Source organism: Podarcis muralis, chromosome Z (genome assembly GCF_964188315.1).
Source record: "Podarcis muralis chromosome Z, rPodMur119.hap1.1, whole genome shotgun sequence".
Taxonomy (NCBI): domain Eukaryota; kingdom Metazoa; phylum Chordata; class Lepidosauria; order Squamata; family Lacertidae; genus Podarcis; species Podarcis muralis.
Genome location: NC_135673.1, coordinates 22,447,145 through 22,466,201, shown reverse-complemented (window position 1 = coordinate 22,466,201; position 19,057 = coordinate 22,447,145). Strand labels below are relative to the sequence as shown.

Below are 19,057 nucleotides of genomic sequence, written 5' to 3'. Positions count from 1 at the left end.
CCCATAAAACTTTTGGTACATTACAGTATAAGTGAACATCATTTTCATAGTGGTTGCTTTTGAAGGGGGTAGCTAATCGTATCAGTGGAATGTTTACAGTAAATCAGAAGGCAAAAGAAAAATCAAGAAAGAAAGAAAATAGCTCCAGTAAACACTCACAACCCATTGTTGATAAAGAGTTGTAAAAATATGTACAGTACATCAATTCTTCAGAGTTTGGCACAATTTGTGTGGTTGTTGTCAGTAATAGTGCATCAACAACTGTACAACAGTATGACTTCTGAAACACAGGGAATACTATGTTAGATTTGCTGTTAAAGATGAAAAGTCCCACAATTTCAAAGTTTTGATTTCAGCACTTAAACACTTGAACATATTACAAGGCATTGTTATATATATATATATCTTTCTTGAGCAAGGAAGTGGTGGGGGGACAAAAAAGAAAAAAGGGAGGAACCCAAGCAAGCATCAAATGTCTTTCTAGAAAAAGGTGTCTCTTCTCCAAATACAGGTTTTTTAAAAAATGCTCTCTGCTTTAAGAAGAATGTAGTCTGTTTCCCTGCAGAAAAACCAAACATTTTATGCCATCTTAGTTAGGTCAGGTGGTGTCATGTATGCTCTAACTTGGATAGATGAAGCTTTATGGTGCCAGTTAGGATATAAACAGCAGGGGGCTAGAATGCAGACCCAGAAGCCACATGGTGCACAACTAGGAATGAGTTGTCATTTTGCAAACTAAATGCTGTGTTTGTTTGGCTTTTTTAGGGGGAGGGGGGATGCACCACCTCTCTTTTCTCTGTATTTTTCAAACCGAAAAGTTAAAAAAAGTCTTTTCCTTTTTTTGAAAGCTTCAGAAAAAGGGAGAGCACAAAACAAGCCCTTAAAAATAAAACAAATGAATACAAACTGAAGAAGCCAAACAGCAAGAAAAAAAGGAGTAGCCTTGTTAATTTGTTTTTAACCCCAGCCAAGCCAGAGGAAAAAAAGTTTGGTCATTCTTTTAGGTAGCTTGCAAGAAATAAGTATTTTCATGCACTTTTGAGAACATAAAGGAGAACAACCACCAAAAAATATTAGCAGGTAGTAGGGGGAGGGGGCATTCCAGCGAGTTTGGTGCAGCATTACCTCAGTTTCTCAAATGAAGCCGTCGCAGACGGGTCCTTACGGACCTGCTCACGCTCCGCTTGCTTTGCTTTACAGTTGTCATCTCTCAGTGACTTAGAAGTGGATTTATGCCGATACAGCTTTTTATGGGTGGGCTCGTTTTTGGCTAAAGTGCTCAGGTTACTATAGCTTTTATCAAAAAAGGGAGAGTGAACGTCTGGGGGGTACCCAGCTGGACAGTTGGGACGTCCAGGATCACAGGAGGCAGCTCGGCCGCTGGCTTTGTTCAAACCCTTGTTCCCTGGCTTGTGACTCTTTGCCGTTGCAGAAGAACCACCGTTCACCTTTTTCTTGGACTCTTGTGATGTGCCAGCCAGGATCTTAAGAGTTTTCAATTTCAGGCTGTTTGATTCAGGGGGCTGGAATACATCAGAGGCATTGTTATGAGAAACGGGCCCCCACAGTGGCTCAATGGAGACCTTCATGAATCTCTGAACATCTGCCATTCCAGATGCTATGTTTGACAAAATGTTGGACGGCTCCTCAAATTCCCTTTGATCGTCATTGAGGAGGCTGTTAGCATTACCTAGTCTTGCTTCAGACCAGCCTCCGCTGTTGTCCTTCCCCAGGGCCCATTCCCCAGGGAGCCCGTTAGGCTTCCCTATCTGGATGGAGGTCGGGCCACCACGGTGGATGGATTCCACCAACGCTTTTGTCGCTGAGGCTGAGTTGTTCAGTGGAGCTGCTGCTCTCCCACCAATGCTCAAAGCCTTTTCGTCATGAGCTCCAGCCACATTCTTCCCTTTCCTTGTGGATTTGGGAGGCTGTCTAGAATTTCTGCTTTGCCCCTTCTCCGTCCCTTTGCTGGCTTTGGGTGCTTTTTTCCGTACGGTTTTCTGTGGAGGGTTTGGGGTTCCACCCATATTTTTATTGGATGAACCTTTCCTCTTCGGTTTTGACACTTTACCGTTGCTGTTAATTTGGCCAGATGGCTCATCAAATGTTGACAGGCATGGGCCCTTTTCAAGAAGGCCGACAGAATCTTCGTCATTAAACATATGGAACTGGAATTGGTGGTTATTTAAAGTAAATCCATTATCAGCCTGATCTTGGTGCGTCTGGAGGATCCCACATCCCCACTTGACTTTCTCAGGGTTATTCAGCACAGCCTGGGAGCTCTCAGGAAAACATTTCATGGTCCCCAGTGGTTTGACTTCCGACCCAGTTATCTGTGGGGAAAGGTTAGGGGTATCTGGGGGAGACATTTCTGAAAGAGATGATTGGCGGAACTTGTCAGGAGTGAAGTTGGAGATATCCAAAAGGTCCGTAGACTCCTTCAAAGGTGTTATTTCATCTATGCTTTGCTGAATCACTAGTTTGGGGCTGCAGTGGGCCAAGAAATCATCTGCAATGTCATCTTCACCATCCTTTTCACAGGACTTTAAACTTAGGGAACTGAAGTTGCTGGAACTAACCGACAAAGAGCCCACTGAATCAAAGCTAATCAGCCTCCCGTCGTCTGTGCTTAGCGCACCTTGCTGGAACTGAAAATGCCCCTCTCTATTATTGAAATGACACGACTGGAAAGATTCCTCTGACTGCGACTGCTGGCTATCTGACATGTACTTTTTTTGGTATGGCAGTTTGCTACTATTCAGGTTTACTTGACTGTATCCAGAGGCTGGAGGGCCATCTGCACCTGCACAGCTCCCGAACTCTGCAGCCGACTGTGCAGGAGCCTCCCGCAAATCACTCGGAAATTCCTGGCTGCTGCCACCAGATGCTTTGCTTGCTGGCCAGAGGCCTCCGAAGCTGCTGGGCTCCATCTCCAAGTGGCTTGGTGACTGCTGCAGCTCTGACTCTGGCGGGGACAGGACACAGCTCTGGGCAGGTTGCAGAGTGCAGAACGGCTTCTCTGCTTGAAGAAGGCCAGGGAGGGGCTCCTCCTGCTGCTGCTTTGACTGCTGATGACTGAAGTAAGAGATCCCAGTGTTGCTTGACAAATCAGAGGCATCTAACAGTGTCTGCAGATACCCTCCAGGGATGAGGGGCACACTGGCAGCAAGATTAGCAGACGTAAGGGCCTTGTCTGAAGAGCAGGTGGTAGCTAGGAAAGCTGGAGGATTTTTAGCAACCTTATCCTCCTTGTGCTCGGTAAGGCGAGAGCCATCTGCAGGGCAAGGACCACTTCCATCCATTGCAAGAGGCTCCTGGTTCTCCAAGGCTGGGGAGGCCTCTGCCAGGCTGGCCTTAATCTGCTTGCACTTCAGCCTGGCTTCGCTTTTGAACTTGATCCTGCGCAACACTTTCCTCTCGGGCCCTTTGAATTCCTTTGGTGAGGCAAGGCTCGCGATGTCATTCAGCTGCAAGCCGTTTGCACAGCTGGGTGTTGCAACAGCCAGGGTCTGCATCCCTCTTGGGCCTGCATCGCTATCTCCAATTCTGCGGCAAACCTGCCTTGGGTCTGAAGAACAAGAGCCGGGCTTGGCCATGGGTTGCTCAATGGCTTTGATTCTCTGAATCCTGTGCCTATTGGCCAATTTGCCTTTTCGCTTCCTTGGGTGAGGCAAGGAGGAGACCTCAGAGCCATTGAGATATAAACCTTGTTTGCACTGAAGTTCTGATTTCAGTCGGTTCTGCCACTTCTCTTGCCAAAAGCTCTTCAGGGGGGCCATCTTGGCATATTTTTTCAAACGTTCTTCATTCAGGATCACTGTAATTTCGCTGGGATCCACTTTGGAAAGCTTGACAAGCATTTGTTTTTGCCCTTTAAAGCGGTTGGTAATGATGTATTTTATGATGACTGGGGGCTCCTTGCGAGAAACTTTTCTCCTTTTCTTTGGGCACCATTCATCATCATCCTCCTCCTTGGGTCCATCTGGGTGCCCCTCCTTCTTATCCACAATCTTCTCGCTCTCAATGGAATCCACATCATATAGGTAATCATCGCTGTATCTCACTTTTCTCTTTGCTCGCAGGCCATAGTTCTGTTGTATGAAGGAACTGGAGTGGTCTCTGGGCAGGTACTTATTGCAGTCCTTAAGATTTTGGAGAACATCAAAAGAAGATTCAGTACAGGTGCTGTCATCACTGAAGTCCCCGGGATCCTCTGTGGAATTAACAAGTTCCAAGAAGTGGTTTCTTTTGGGAGAAATGTACTGTACCACTTCTGTACTGGTGCAAGATTTGTTTAAGGCAACTTTCTCACTCTCCTCGTCGTCATCGTCCCTTCCTCCATCTGCCTCCTCTTCCCCCCAAATGATGCTCTCCTCAGATTTGAACTGGGAAGTATCAGTGGCCCCTCGAGGCCCCCTCTTCAAAGCCATTCGGCCTTCCTTTTTAGGGCATCCACTGAGCACGTTTGGGAAGAAATTAAGCTGGGCATCATCCTGCAGAGAACCTGCCTTCTCCTTCACACTGTCTTGGAAGGACTCATACCGAATTTTTAAGGAGCAGACGTCACTTCCCAAGTTTGAGTCGTCATCAAACATGTAATTATCCACATCTTCCTCAGAAAACAGGTTCACAGAAAGCTCATTTTTGGAGCAAAGGTCGAGCAGCTCGATTTTGCTTTCACTGATGAAAGATTCAAAATAACCCCACTCCTGGCTGGGATTTGTTAGTAAAGGTTCCTCCCCATTGCACTTGTCTAAGAGTAATCCCTCATAGTAATTTTTCTGAGTAGGGTCCTCTGAATCGCTGTCAGATTTCTCTGCATCTCTCTTGTCTGCTGCCCTTGATTTATGCGCAGGGAAGCTTAAGAGTTGGTCTGAAAGCAGTTGATCCCCATATCTCATGGTTTCCCCTGTGCTCATGCAATGAATCCCTATATCAGAGACTGAACAGGTGTCATAATCCCTATTTATATCACCCACTTTCAGGCTTATTCCTGGCTCTGAATCAATGCCATCCTTTGATTCGATAAAGTAGCCCAGGCAGGTCCGGCTCGGCTGCATCAAGCAGTCACCGGTGAGGGCTGAGATGCTCCCAGGTTCCATAATGTTGAATGGAGCCTTCTCACAGTCTCCGGGCAGGGACCAGGTGCTCATGCCCTTGGAGACGCATGATGTGAGTGAAATGGCGTGTACAGAGGAGGAGTCATCAGAAATGTGGTCAGTTACATCAGCCAGCCTCAGGGGAGAGGGAGGGTTCAGCCAACAGGACTTCTTTGAAGCCGGAGCCTGCTGGGCGCGGCTGCCCCCTTGGCTTTCTTTCAGAGCACCTGGGAATGACAGCGGTGGAGATGGAACTGCGGCCTCTGCATCCTGTGAAGCCTTCTCTTCCCCATCCAGGTCTTGTGACTCTGAAAGAATGAGAGGGAAAAGGAGGGGTGGAGAGAAAAGGGAGCAGGAAAAATAAGACCCTCGGAATTTTCAATCTGAATCTTCATCCCTCCATGGAGGGTGGAGCAAATGGTTCCTACGAACCAAATGATGTGAAAAATAGCATTATTGTTATTATTATTGCTGTCAGTATACCGATGTTTATTCACTTAATTTATTTGATGTTACCTTTAAAACACACACGCATATACACTCTCACTCACAAATTAAAAACAACCCTTAAACTAGCATATCGTGGCCATGTACCAATGAAGAACAGCACAGCTAATCCCTGTTTGGTGTTTAAATTTAAAACATGCTCTAAATTAATATTCTCACATCAAGCTGGCCACAGACTAGGTCACTGTACAGAGAAATTTTAATAACAACAACCCAGCTATTAGTTTGAAATTTAATTTCCATGTAGACAGGCTCATGAACAATATTAATTATTTAACCTTCTCCTATAATGCTTGTTGATCATGCTCTGCAGCAAAATTTCACTGTGGAGGAGGCTTTTTAATATATATATATATATATATATATAACACCACTTTCAAACTCTCTTTTTTAACTCACTAAGCTTTGATGCATAATATGCAGCTCAGATCATTTCAAAGCAGACAGCTCCATACACAAACACATTGGGGGGAAAACCCCTTTTCCATCCCATTCTCCAGGGCTCTGGTGCTTTGGCCTATGTTTACCTGATGGTCAGGCTAATTACTAACCAACTGTCAAATGAAATGGAGTGAAAAAAGTCATAAATAAAATATTATGTATGAGAATTCTGGTGATTCCTGTGAGCACCATTGTAAAAAAAAAATATATTCAGAGCAAAGAGTACAATGTACTCTTCACAAAAGCTTTTTCACAAGCTGCCTATTAACCCCAACCACTCTGTTTTTAAATCCTGCCAATTATGAAAATTAAAAATCGAAACATAAGAAAGAAGCCCAAACTTCCAAGCTTCCTAGAGAGTCTGGCATAGCAAGGTGACCGAGAGACATAGTTACAAATGAAAAGGGCTCTGGTTCAAATCTCACCCCTGACATGAACTCATGAGGGATCCTTAGAAAAACCTCCATATTGTGATACTGATAATAATATTCACCCACCTTACAGAGTTATTGTAAGGAATGCAACTGATAATAAATGACTCGTGGATAGTGTGTACACTCAAAAGCATTGCATGAACGTGAAATATTTAATCTTATTAAGAAAATGGCACAAGGAAAGCAGGCTGACGTTCAGGGACAGATCTTGGAGTAAATCAGTTTCCATTAGGAGTTGGCAGTGGGTCCCTTGCTACAAATAGATTTCCTTACCATCCTCTTTCACCCCATTAATTGGGATTGGTTCTGGGTCTTCTGAGGCACGCTTATTATCTTCTTGGTCACCCATCAATTCAGTCATGTGTTCATCAATCCATTCTGAATTGAAGTCGGCCAGCCTACATATGTACAAAAAGAAAATTACAGGACATTAGAACCCCCAAACCAATTTGCAGCCCTGTGAGTGAAAAAAAAGCTCAGTTAAGAAGACTGAAATGTGGAAGCACAATAACTGGCCTATCTTGATGTCTACTGTATTTTTCAATCAGGTCAGAAGCAAACAATGTCTACCACAACCGCACAACACTTCTACAGCCCCAATTGTGTGCAAAGCACTGCCCAGAACCCAGAGGCATATGGGTCACATCCGGGGCAATTATATTCTACACTGGGGGTGCCTCCAGACTGGCTTTTATTGCAGGATGGGTACTCTTTATGTATGCTCATTTTCCATAGCATCCACACAATGCTGTTAGAATCAGAATGTTAGCCTGTATCCTCACCAAACATTTAATCTGGCTTTACCCTTTCCAGAAAAAAAATATTCTACATTAAACAAATCAGTTGCCTAAGACACATTTGTTATATCTGAACGATGCTTTTACAGTATTCAGCCTCCACCTGGAAGAATACTAGGTGGACAAGACTGAGATGATCAGCATAGACTGGGAACTGACAATGGTTTGGTTTAGATGTCACAGCGAAACCATAGTTTGGCCCTTGAGGTAGGGATAGGCCAATCTGGCAATTTTGGTTTCTCTCAGTTTCTCAATCTGAAGTTCAGCCCTCCAGATTGGTTCACAATTTTCTTTTATGAATAACCACCAGCATTTTAGAGCAAATTATTCATTATATACAATTTTTGTGTGTGTACAATTTCCTCTAATACGCAGATTTTTTTGCTTATTGTTTCAGAATGTACAAATCACCAGAATTTTAGTGCACATTATTCATTATATACAATTTTTTGTGTACAGTTTCCTCTAATACACAGATTTTTTGCAAAATGGTTTCCCCTAATATAATGCATTTTTTGTATGTTATCGTCACTTAACATATGGATTTTTATGCACACTTTAGCCTAGTATATACATTTTAGTACACATTACTTGGAGAACCACATTACAAAATTTGGAGACATCCGAATTTTGTGGGATGGCTGAGTTTAGATTTGCTTATCGTTTCAGAACATATGAATCAGCTAGGTTTGCCTTTAAACTGAATTGAATTTCTCTTCCATCCCTACCTTGGGGCTGTTCCTTAGGCTCCCCCATCCCATCTCTCTTCACAAACTCCAATTCATTTTCTCAGTTATTGGTTCAAGTTACATATCATTTGCTTCCACTGTTAACCAAAGTTTGTCTCCAAGCCAGAATCAGAAACCATAGTTTGGACTGGGTTTCACGTTCTGGTCTGGAGGGAAGCTGCAGTTTATTTTAAAAATACTTTATTGCTTCAGTTGTAGCAAACAACAACTACTGCAAACCAGGAAGGAACTGAATCAAAGTATGGTGAAAAAAGCATCAAATGGCAACAACAGCAGGCAGGGTGGTTTTGATTTAAATCAAATCAATTTAAATCATGATTTAAATCACTAGTCAGTAAGACTTGATTTAAATAACTAGTCAGTAAGACTTGATTTAAATCATTTTTACAGGAAGGTTCAACCTTGCTGGCATCCTCTTAATATTTACAACCAGAGGAAGGTTTCATTTTTGGAATAATAAAATTTTAGAGTAGTTTTTACAGTTATATCAAAAATTACTGATTTGGTTATACTATCAGAAATACATAGGCAGATAATTATGAAATTATTGTTTCTATTTGGACAACTTTTCTGCTGTAATATATTTGAAGGAGAAAAATAATCATTTCCTTAATAACAATTTAAACAATTTATTAAACTAAAACAATAACATTATAGCATATGTATCCATGTTTGTTAACCAATGTGGTTAAATGATTTTAAAAAAAAAAACTTAGACTGAGTTTCAGCACACATGAAAAACTTTAAACAAATCCTTATTTCCAGATGAATAGCCTTTGGACTATAATGTAAATTAAACAGAAAACTATCTTTAGAAAGTTTTTTTCCTCCAAAAGCATTTTATTTTAAAAATCCGATTTAAATAAAAAAAAATCTGATTTTAACAAAAAAAATCCAACTTTTTTGATTTTTTAAAAAAATCTTTGATTTTTATCCACCCCGACAGCAGGTGGGGTGAGGCTAAGGGATGCAAGAAGGCATCATATTCCATTCTGCTTTGTATTTTTTTTGCATGTAGTACTGTTTGCATTCTGCTAGTTAGTCTTCCACCTATGTTATTCATCTTGCTGTCAGCTTGGGCAAAATTATGTAACCAAGTTACATGAATTACATTGTCACTACGTTGTTCCACCCCATTCATTTCAATGCAAAGGAAAGAATGCAAATGGGGGCGAGGGGCAGCAATCCGTTATGAATTGTTTGTGGTCCCAATCCCTTGCATTGTGCCCAGAAAGCAGTTGCATTGAATTCTACTAGCACAACTTTACAGGGTTCAAATGCTTGGCTACATGTTAATCACTTCATAGCAATTCAATAATGATAATGAAATTTCAGTTCATAGATACTATACACAAAGCATAAAAGTGTAGATTATAGTAGCTGAGACATAGCTAGAAACCCAAAAGCAGCTTGAGGAGGAGGAGGAGGAGAGGGCAGAGGATGAAGAAAGAGCTACACATGGAACTGGGTGTGGAGAGTGCAGTTGAATGGGACATAGCTGTGGGCAGCCTAAGGAAGTACCATCTACCTTGGGCCTGCCCATAAAAAGCAAGTCTAGCATGAGAAACTAATGTGATGTCTGCTGCTTTCAGAAACTCTTCTTATTGTGAGACTTTTGTGGGTGATTTGAGAGTTTGTCTGGACCTTGGGTGAGAACCCGGAAGCTGAGAGGGAGGGTGCGTGCCAGAAGGAAAATGAAGTGACATATATATGTGTGCATATGACTTTGTATTAATGTAACCTTTTTAAATGCTACTGTGTATTTTTGTAATATTTTGTTTAAGTTGTCATCACTTCAGTTTTCTGTACACCGCTTAGAGATATTTTAAAAGTTTTAATAATCAATCAGTCAATCAATCAATCAATCAATCAATCAATCAACGTATGGAAGAAAGTGATCCTATTTAAAACTATTTTGTGCAATGCCCAATAAGCAGAGTAAAAAGGCAATCATGTCATGAACAAGCAATTCCTCACTAACCACCAGGGAGTGCCAAAGACCTCTTGGAAAAACAACAACTGTCTTATGCAGCCATCTAAAGACAAGGAGCCAGGCTGCATTAAGGTGCTTCTTCTGAGTGAGAGGTCCATAGTCTTGGTGTCACTACAGAGGAGAGCCTGTCTTGGATACAGAAGTCCCCCAGAACTAATGTCCTAGGATTCTCCAACACCATGCCAAAGACCTCCTTTGCCAGCTCAGTCAGGAAGGTGGTTGCGCCACAGGGTAGATAGTCCACCAACAAGATCCCTGTCCTGTCTCTGCCTCCCAGCACCGAGTACAAACCATCAAATCCATCTCCCAAATAGACTGGCCTCCTAGTGAGAAGGATGGAGTTTTTATGAGTTACTGCCATGCCCTCTCCTCATCCCTATGTCCTCAGACTTGTGCTCCATGGGATACCCAGTTGGGAAAGCTGGGTAAGACCACACACACGTGCCCAAGTCTCTGCAATGCACACCAGATATACACCTCACCCACAAGCAATTTTTGCTCAGTTTTGATGCAGGATGTTGACAACATCTTAAACCAAATATGCCCTCCATTCCCTTTCAGGCATAAATAATACATCATGCAATTACCACAGAGTGGGGCAGTGCTGGTAGCCCTGTTCCCTGATGTTCCCAGAGTAGTGCAGACTTCTGAACTAACAAAGGCAGTTGCTTGCATGCAGACCCCCAGTATGATTAGGGGCCTCAATCTCACAGAAGTCTAGCCTGGATGCCAAGGCTGGATCTATGCTTTGGGGCCCTTGGCACTGTACCCTCTGTGTGCATCTTCAGGGACTCTTCTGATTGGCACCAGGTAGCTACCCCTATAATTTGCACTGGATTTTCACCCATTTTCAATTTCCCACAATGTTCTGGAGCAAAAACTACATCAAGGCTCTGATGCATTCTGGAAAATTTAGGATAGTGGCTCTTCACATCCCAACACTTGGTCATGCACCCCCAGGGACAGGTAGGGCCCTGTCAAGTCCTGGAACCCTGGCAGCTAGCCAGGGAATCCAAATGCTAGCACCAGCTGTGCTGGACACAACCGAAGCTGTGTGATGGTGCTCAGATCTGACTTCTCTAGGAAGGTTCACAGTGGACACACCAACTGCAATTGAATACACACAGTCCTGCCCACAGTCACAACCTGCCTCTCTAGGAACTGGGCTGGGTCCAGACACATTGCCACATTGTGAACCTGGTATTTTAGAGTGAGTGCATCATCAGCCCAAACAAGGTGAATTTCCAGATGGGCTTTTCCAATGGCCAGAATCACCTCTGTTTTGTCTACCAACATCCAACCCATCACTGCTTCCAAACACCATAGTAATTTCCTAGAATCTGTGACGAAGCAGATTAGCTTGGCATAGGTGGGTTCCATACTCTTATCCCATATTGGGCAGGCAATATTGAGTGTAAATGGGAACTAGATGTGCAGTTTTCCAGCCTGAACCAACAGCCAGAACTCTATGCATACTAGCCCTTGCAAACAAACAAAAAAGCTAGACTCCTGCAGGCCAGCTGCTCAGGAGGCAAATAGCTGAATGTTTGAATTACAGCCTTTTGCTATATGCAGGCAGTCTTGGCTGCATCTTTGTATGCAAGCACTTTGTTGGATCAGAGCCACTACCTCCCTTCCATTATTTCCTTGCATGCACAGCCAACCTGCCAAATTTGGCTTGGAGGGTTGATTTAAAAAGAAATAAAATAATTCCCACTCAGCTGTGTGCACAAATTTGCACATTAGCAATTCACCCAATTAGCTGAAGGTGTCATCATTAGACATAAAGATGTATCGTTTAATTGCCTCTTTAAAATAAATCAAGTTCAGTCATACTTTAAACTCTGATTTGTAAGGCGCAAAGTTCTGTGCTTGGAAGAGTCACTTGTAAGGCATATTCGGCTTTCTTTTTAAACCTGTATCCTGGTAACAATGTTAATGACAAAAGTATTTAAGGAGACCAAAGGCAAAAAGAAAAGAAGACACTATCTGGACATCTTTCCTAACTCCCAGGGAAAGCCATGTTCGCTTAAATCTTGGATAATCACTGACGGGAGATGTCACACTGCGGCTGAAGCATTTTTCTGAGGGCTGAATTATTCACCCATGAAATTTAGCTGTATAAGCCAAGAGCTCCCATTTATCTCTGGCTTCAGAAGTGTCTGACTACATTGTATGGCTCCTGGTCCACCTCCATCCTCTCCAGGAATATCAGTGAATGCTGGTACTGAATCCAAGAGAAATCAGAAACAAGTCATTATATCACAATGAAGGTAACTGCAAAACGCACAGCTGGGCAATAACATTAATGGGACCAACCAAAATGTCCCAAATAATTGACTTGCCAGGGAGTCCTCTGGACAATTTACTCATTGGAAGGAAAAAGTAAACTGACTGCGGCAAAATGCTTCCAAAATCAGCCCCACTACCTTGCAAAACGTTGTCTCTGCCTTCACCCTTGTCAAACACACATACCTGTTTTCCTCTGAAAAGAATGGAGTGAATGTCTCAAACGAAGGTGCCCGTCTGACTATCCTGCCTAGCTTTACTCGGTCATAAAGCTCCAACACCTCTGCCTCCAATGAATTAAGAAAGGTGTGTAGAGCCTTTTTCTGGATCAAAACTCTGCTGTGCTTAACCTTGTTATCTTCCATAAGCCGGAGGTAAAGGGCTGTGTGTGCTGTCAACACAGAGCTGGGGAGAAGGCTATCAGCTTTCTCAGATGCATCCTTGGCGAGCACAGCATCTGCACTTTTGTGTTGGTGGTGAGTGAGAGGCTACCAGATGATCTAGCAAGCAGCCTCAGAGTCCCCTTGTAATTATACCACCAGTAGGTTGCAAGAGGCTTCAGGAATATTGACAGCTAACACCTATACATCATTGGCCTTGAAACCACTCTCTCTCCTTGTTGTATTTGCAAGCTAAAGACTTAAATCTATTCAAATAATAGATTTTAGGCAGAGGCAGATTTAGGGGAGTACGACCAATTCGCCTGCACTGAGGCCCAAGCCAAGAGGATGTTGCAGGGGGTACCACAACAACGATAAACTACGGAAGGCAAGAGGGGGCACCAAATTTTGGTGTCACTGAAATTTTAAGGCCCAACGCCCACCACTGTTTTAGGGGGTGTGTGTGAATTTCTTTTCCTATCTAAATAAGGATGAAAGCAACGGCATCTCACCACTCTTCTTACCTAGAAAAGATTCTGGGGTGGGTAAGGGGAACACCTATGTACAAAGGCATTAATCACATTGTGCTGGAGGTACTCGCTTTTGCATATTGAGCGGCTCAGCTCTAATTGTTTCATTAGAACGATTCTGGTTCTGCCCAAGGCTCCAGCAAACACAGAAGGGAGGCGGGTAGAAAACAACAGAGGAAACCCTAATGGGCAATACTACAGCAAAGATAATAAATTGATCAACGCTCCACATCTGACATTAGTTAATTCATCACAGTTTTGCTCACTTAAGGGCAACTACAGAACCAATTTCTCAGTAAAAATGAGCACAAAACACAAAGCAATAGAAATTTGTGCAACACTGTTTTCACAGTATAATGATAATAAAAGTGAAAGCTTCAGTTATTTAGAATTTCTGATAATCTTTGTTTGGTTTTAGGCAGAGCTGGAGCCACAGAAAAGCCTGGTTGACTCATAATGCAAAGCCAAACTGTGGCTTAACAAGTAAGCTTTGTAGGCACACAAAGGAAAATATGTCTTTTATGCCGCCCCTGGTTCTGCTGCCGACATGTTACCCAGAGCTAAGCCATGGTTTGGCTTACTGTTACTTCGGAACCCAAGGTCATGGTTTATCTCACTCCCAAACAAGTTTTTGGCTGAAACCAAGGTGTGTTCTGGATTTAGCACTCATGATTTGGGGAAGACAAACCACAAGCCTGGGTTTGGGCATAACACTAAGCCAAACCATGGTTTAGCTCTGGTTAGTGTAGCAGCAGCAGAAGTGGAGGATGATGCAGGCAGCCTTGATTTTGCCTCTGGGTTCCTACATGCTTGCTCATTCTTACAACGCCATGCTTCTGCTTTAGTATTATATGCTAACAGGGTGAAAGAATGACACCATCAAGAAGGGCATAAGTTTTGCTAGTTTTCCTTAAGTGCTCTTTGACCTAAGCATGGAAGCGTTGATTCAATAAGTTACATCACTGTTTATTCATGCCCTCTGATGAGAGCAGGCTGTGCTTAGCTTTCTTGTCAGGTACCATGACAGACCCTCCAAGTGTCCCTATATTCTGGGATTTACAGAGGTTGTCCTGGTTTCTGATTTGATCATGGAATGTCCTGCTTTTCCTTAGGATGTCCCTATTTTCATCAGAGAAATGGTGGAAGTTATGCCATGAAAAATAAATATTGAAATACCAATACCCATTAAACTGAGGAACACCCAGAAAAGACTATTTAATATCTACCATTGTCTCTGTAGACAAGACGAAAGAGAGAGGGAGAGGCTGTCTTTAATATGATAGTTGCTGGAAAAGGATCCTGTGAAGAGTCAGCTATGATGGGGAAATGAACAATACAACATCCTTAATTACAGTTTCTCACCAGGTGAGGGGGCTGGGTGTTTTCTCCGTCCCTTTCTCTTTCACTGTGGCAGAATTCACTCACTCACCCAGAATCAATGTACTTCAAGGGATTTAACAAAGTCCACCTAGGACTTTGATCTCTTCAACCTGCCTTTTAGACATACATTCTTGTTCCCCTCTCCTCGGTTAAAAGGCCTGTGAGACTTACTGGAGGGCAGGGTGAGAATATGACAGTCGGTGTTCCACTTCGTATAAATACTACACCAATAGTTGAAGCTGTGAACCAGATTTCTTTTACAGCCCACTCTCACAAATGTTTTTGGACAGGAGTAGCAGGGTTTATGGGGGGGGGGGGGGGTATTCCGCCTCACACATCTAGAGCAAGGTGATTGGCAAGCATTATTATTATTATTATTATTATTATTATTATTATTATTATTTGCAGTAGAAATCTAAAGATGAAAACAAGTCATGAAAATTGTGCAATTACAGTGAAGCTGGTAAGATTCCTGCTGCTGTTACAGACAGATGTGCATTAAAAAAACACCTTTATATGGTCTATACAGGCACATTATGCTTACCGGACAGGGTGAAATGGGGGCACATTAAGTCAGGAGAAAAGCACACAGTTGGGCAATCAACAGCTAACCTTTCCTACGGTTCTTAAAAAAAAGTTTAAATTTTATTTTTTATTATGCTTTTATTTTCTTGTAAGCTGCCCTGTGGACCTGATTTAGGGCAAAATTCAGAACCATCTCAAATAAACAAAGCAAATGTGATTACTTAAAGCCAACCCTCCCGTAAAGATTTAAGGCACAAAGCAACCAAAGTTAAGCACTCTGTTGCTTTCGATTTATGGAACAGGTAACACACATGTTAATCACTCCCAGTGAAATTAATGAAACATAAAAGTGCTTAACTTTGGCTCAAACATTCCCTTTGTTAATCAACTTACTATCTAAGCCCCCTAACCCTAATTTTCCTGCTATCTAAATGTTTTAAATTTATTGTTATTCAGTAATACGTAACAGGTATGCACTAACAGATGTTATGACTGGCAGCAGTTACTGCCTGGAAATTTCCCCACATTGATTGTGGCTTCAAGCCTCTTGCCAGGGGTTCATTATGTGGTCTTGGGAAAGTCTCAGTTTGTCACCTGTAAAATGGGAATGGCAACAACCTCCCTTACAGGATTGTTGCGACGGCAAAGGCAATAAGTAGTGCTTACCTTTGCAAACTGAACATCTCAATTAGTTAAACTAATTAAATAAAAATCAATTATACAAACATTATTATTAGTGTTAGCAATGTCACATATATAATATACACTCCCAGAGGGCCCATAATGTGGAATGAAACAACATATTATGAATGTTTACATGTCTTTGAGTTGTATATATCAAGCTGAAAAGAAAACAAATCCTAATACAATAGTGAAGCCCATTCTCAGTGTAAAACACATGTGTGGACAGTCACTTACCCACAATGTGTCTGAAAATGTAATAAAAGAAGCAGGATGAAGAATTATGGAGCTATTTACCTGAGTTGCTAAGCTGCAAATTCACTTCAGGTGTTTCAGTGCTTTTCAGGCACGTGTATGCTTTTGTATTTTAAAGGACAACCTTGTTCTTTGTGGGGGTTTGTAATAAAAATTGCAAAAGGACTCTACAAAATTCACTCTAAGCCTCTGTGTTACCTTATGGCTTGACCTTCTGACATCCATCTTTTATTTGCCATGAAACAGGCTGGCAGGAAAGAAAAGCCTCCGCAAGAGCTGCTACTTTCAGCCAGATATAAATGCTACCGGTTCAGAATTACTATCCAGCTCTAGCCAAAAAAAGAAGCACTCGTGAAAAAATAGGGCAGCTCACCAAAAGAGGGCATATCTCAAGAACAGACTTCAGCAGTCATCTAATGGAACTGAAGAGCCCCATCAAACAATAGATCCGGCAGTTGTAGTCTCTCCTCTCTATACGGAAGGGTTGGCCTGACATTAAAGCCCTTACCGGATGCATCCTGACTGGAGTCAAAGCTTGCTATGAGGCCAAAGTTGGTCCCTGATTCCCAGTTCTTTACTTAAGGGTAGCCAGAATAAGAAGCTGACATTTACACACCATTACATCCCTAAATAAATAAGCTTTCCACCTGAAAATTAGAAAACCATGAACTGGAGACAGTACACACCAGCATCACCTCCATCTTAAAACTTGGTTCTTGCACAGTGAGCAAGAGGCCAAGATTTAGGAATAAGAAAGAGAAGGTATGCACTGCCTGAACTGGAGTAGCCCGGCACTCATTTTAATGCTCAAAGTTAGGTAAATATCTGTTTCTTGTTCAGGCAATTCCCTTAGTTGAGTGTTCAGTAAGGAACTGGGTATCAGGAACTACTTCCAGCTGCATATTTTAGCTCAGTGGTTCCCAAATCTTTCAGGGGGCATGTTCCCTTGGTTTTATTCCCAGTGCTCCCTTCCCAACCTACCCTATAAAAAGCATTCAGAATGGTGGTTTGCAAAACCAACTAAGCAGTGCTATTTTTCTAGAGAAAGAGGTGCTGGAACTCACCATGAACACCTCCTTTGTTCTCTTATAATGGCAATGGTGCCCACCTGAGAGGTGCCATAACTGAGTTCTGGTGAGTTCCAGCTGAAAAAAGCCCTGCAACTAAGGCAGATAATAACAGAATAACTGGGGGGAACTGAAATTGACACATTTCTTCATCCCTAGCTGTTTCCAAGGGCTTGAATATTAGATAATTTTGAAATTTGGAGGCTAAACATAATTAAGGGTATAGCCAGTGCTGAAGAAGATAGCTTTTCAGCTCTCTTGAACAACAGAAGCAACCCCCTATAACAAATTGATGTAGTACTTATTTCCAAAGTCACAGCATTTCCCTGTGTTTTGGAGTGCCAGTGGACTTCAACAAACGGAAAACAAATAACCCCTCTGCCTTCTTCAAACCACAAGATAGAGGTAAACACAACAGAGGCCTACCGCAAGATCAACTGCAGGTTGTGCCTAATATGGGATACACTTTATAAAATGAGGGAGACTCTGCATGAAATGGCAATCCTAATCTTAGGGATGAGTTTGCCACCCAGCTGCCCTTCATGAGAAACAACTTACGTCTGTAATGGAGGACAGCTGGGTGACTAAGTGCAAGACTTAACATGCTCACTGAGACGGCAAACTCTGCAAAGGAAATGGGCCTCAGGCACAAGAAGCAAGTACAATGCTTCTTGAGATACAAGCTCAAAGAAGTTGAGGACATAGTCTGAAGGGCAAACCTGGAGGGTGCAGAGCTTAAAGATTTAGCCTCCTTTGTTATTGATTGGTTCAAGCTGCTGATACCTGACCTAGTTATGGAGACTAATGATTTGGAATGTATCCACAGGGTCTCCGTGTAATTATTGGTTGGTTGATATTCTTGTTATTTATTAAAGAAATATATACTGAATTCAGATGGAAAGGATCACGATTTCTAGCCAATCAATGTCAGGAGCAAAAAATAATAATACAGTATAATCTATCGGGGGAAGGATGGAAGGAAAAAAATACACCCCTAAAGGTATTTCCACAGAATTTGCTTCCTTCTACAACTCCACAAACCCAGATACTGCTCAGATTAAGAACTTTTTACAATAACTGAAGAAGATGCATCCTTTTTGGACAGTAAAATGTCCTCCATTTAAATAACTCAAGTGCTAAAAAGATTACATTCAAGTAAAGCTCCTGGGTCGGATGCCTCTACAAATTGTTCTATAAACAATTTGAAGATTTTGATGCCTTATTTTCTTTGATTGTTCAATGATATCTGGGAGGTGGCACCTTTACCCACAACATGGCTTGAGTCAAAAATAGTAACTATACCCAAATCATACAAGGACCCCCTGTTGGTGAAATCATACAATCCAGTATCATTGACAAATCATGAATATTAAGCTGTTTGGGTGGACAGAATTAAAAGGTATTTGCATAAATTAATTAGTTCAGATCTAGCTGGTTTAGTCCCACTTCAGAACATTGCTGACCCATTTAGAAAATTATTGAATATTGCTTTTTCACTCTAGGTAGTTAGGCTTCCCTCTTACAATACAGTGGTACCTCAGGTTACATACGCTTCAGGTTATATACGCTTCAGGTTACAGACTTTGCTAACCCAGAAATAATGCTTCAGGTTAAGAACTTTGCTCCAGGATGAGAACAGAAATCGTGCTCTGGCGGCGTGGCGGCAGCAGGAGGCCCCATTAGCTAAAGTGGTGCTTCAGGTTAAGAACAGTTTCAGGTTAGGAACGGACCTCCGGAATGAATTAAGTACTTAACCTGAGGTACCACTGTAATTATTTAAGGCCTCTGACTGTCTGGAGTAGAGAATTTTGTTTGAAGCTTTGGAAACGATGCAATTTGGCCCCAAATTTATTAAAACAATTCAGCATATCTATTCTATTTCCAAAGTAACAATTCAGACTAATAATAAATCAGAACTGATGGATATCCA

The 19,057-nt window shown here is 42.2% G+C and overlaps 1 protein-coding gene across 5 annotated transcripts in view; it reads right to left on the bottom strand.

Moving 5' to 3' along the window:
- Positions 1-346: 346 nt before the first annotated feature.
- The window catches only part of NEXMIF (neurite extension and migration factor), a 208,571-nt gene continuing 189,860 nt past the window's right edge, over positions 347-19,057 (bottom strand). For all 5 annotated transcript variants that reach the window (XM_028715304.2, XM_028715307.2, XM_028715306.2 and 2 more), the window contains 2 exons: positions 6,755-6,879; positions 347-5,407 (listed from right to left, as the gene is read on the bottom strand). In XM_028715304.2, the coding sequence (XP_028571137.2) occupies positions 1,122-5,407; positions 6,755-6,879 (4,411 nt within the window). In that variant the 3' untranslated portion in view covers positions 347-1,121. The remainder of the gene's footprint in view (positions 5,408-6,754; positions 6,880-19,057) is intronic.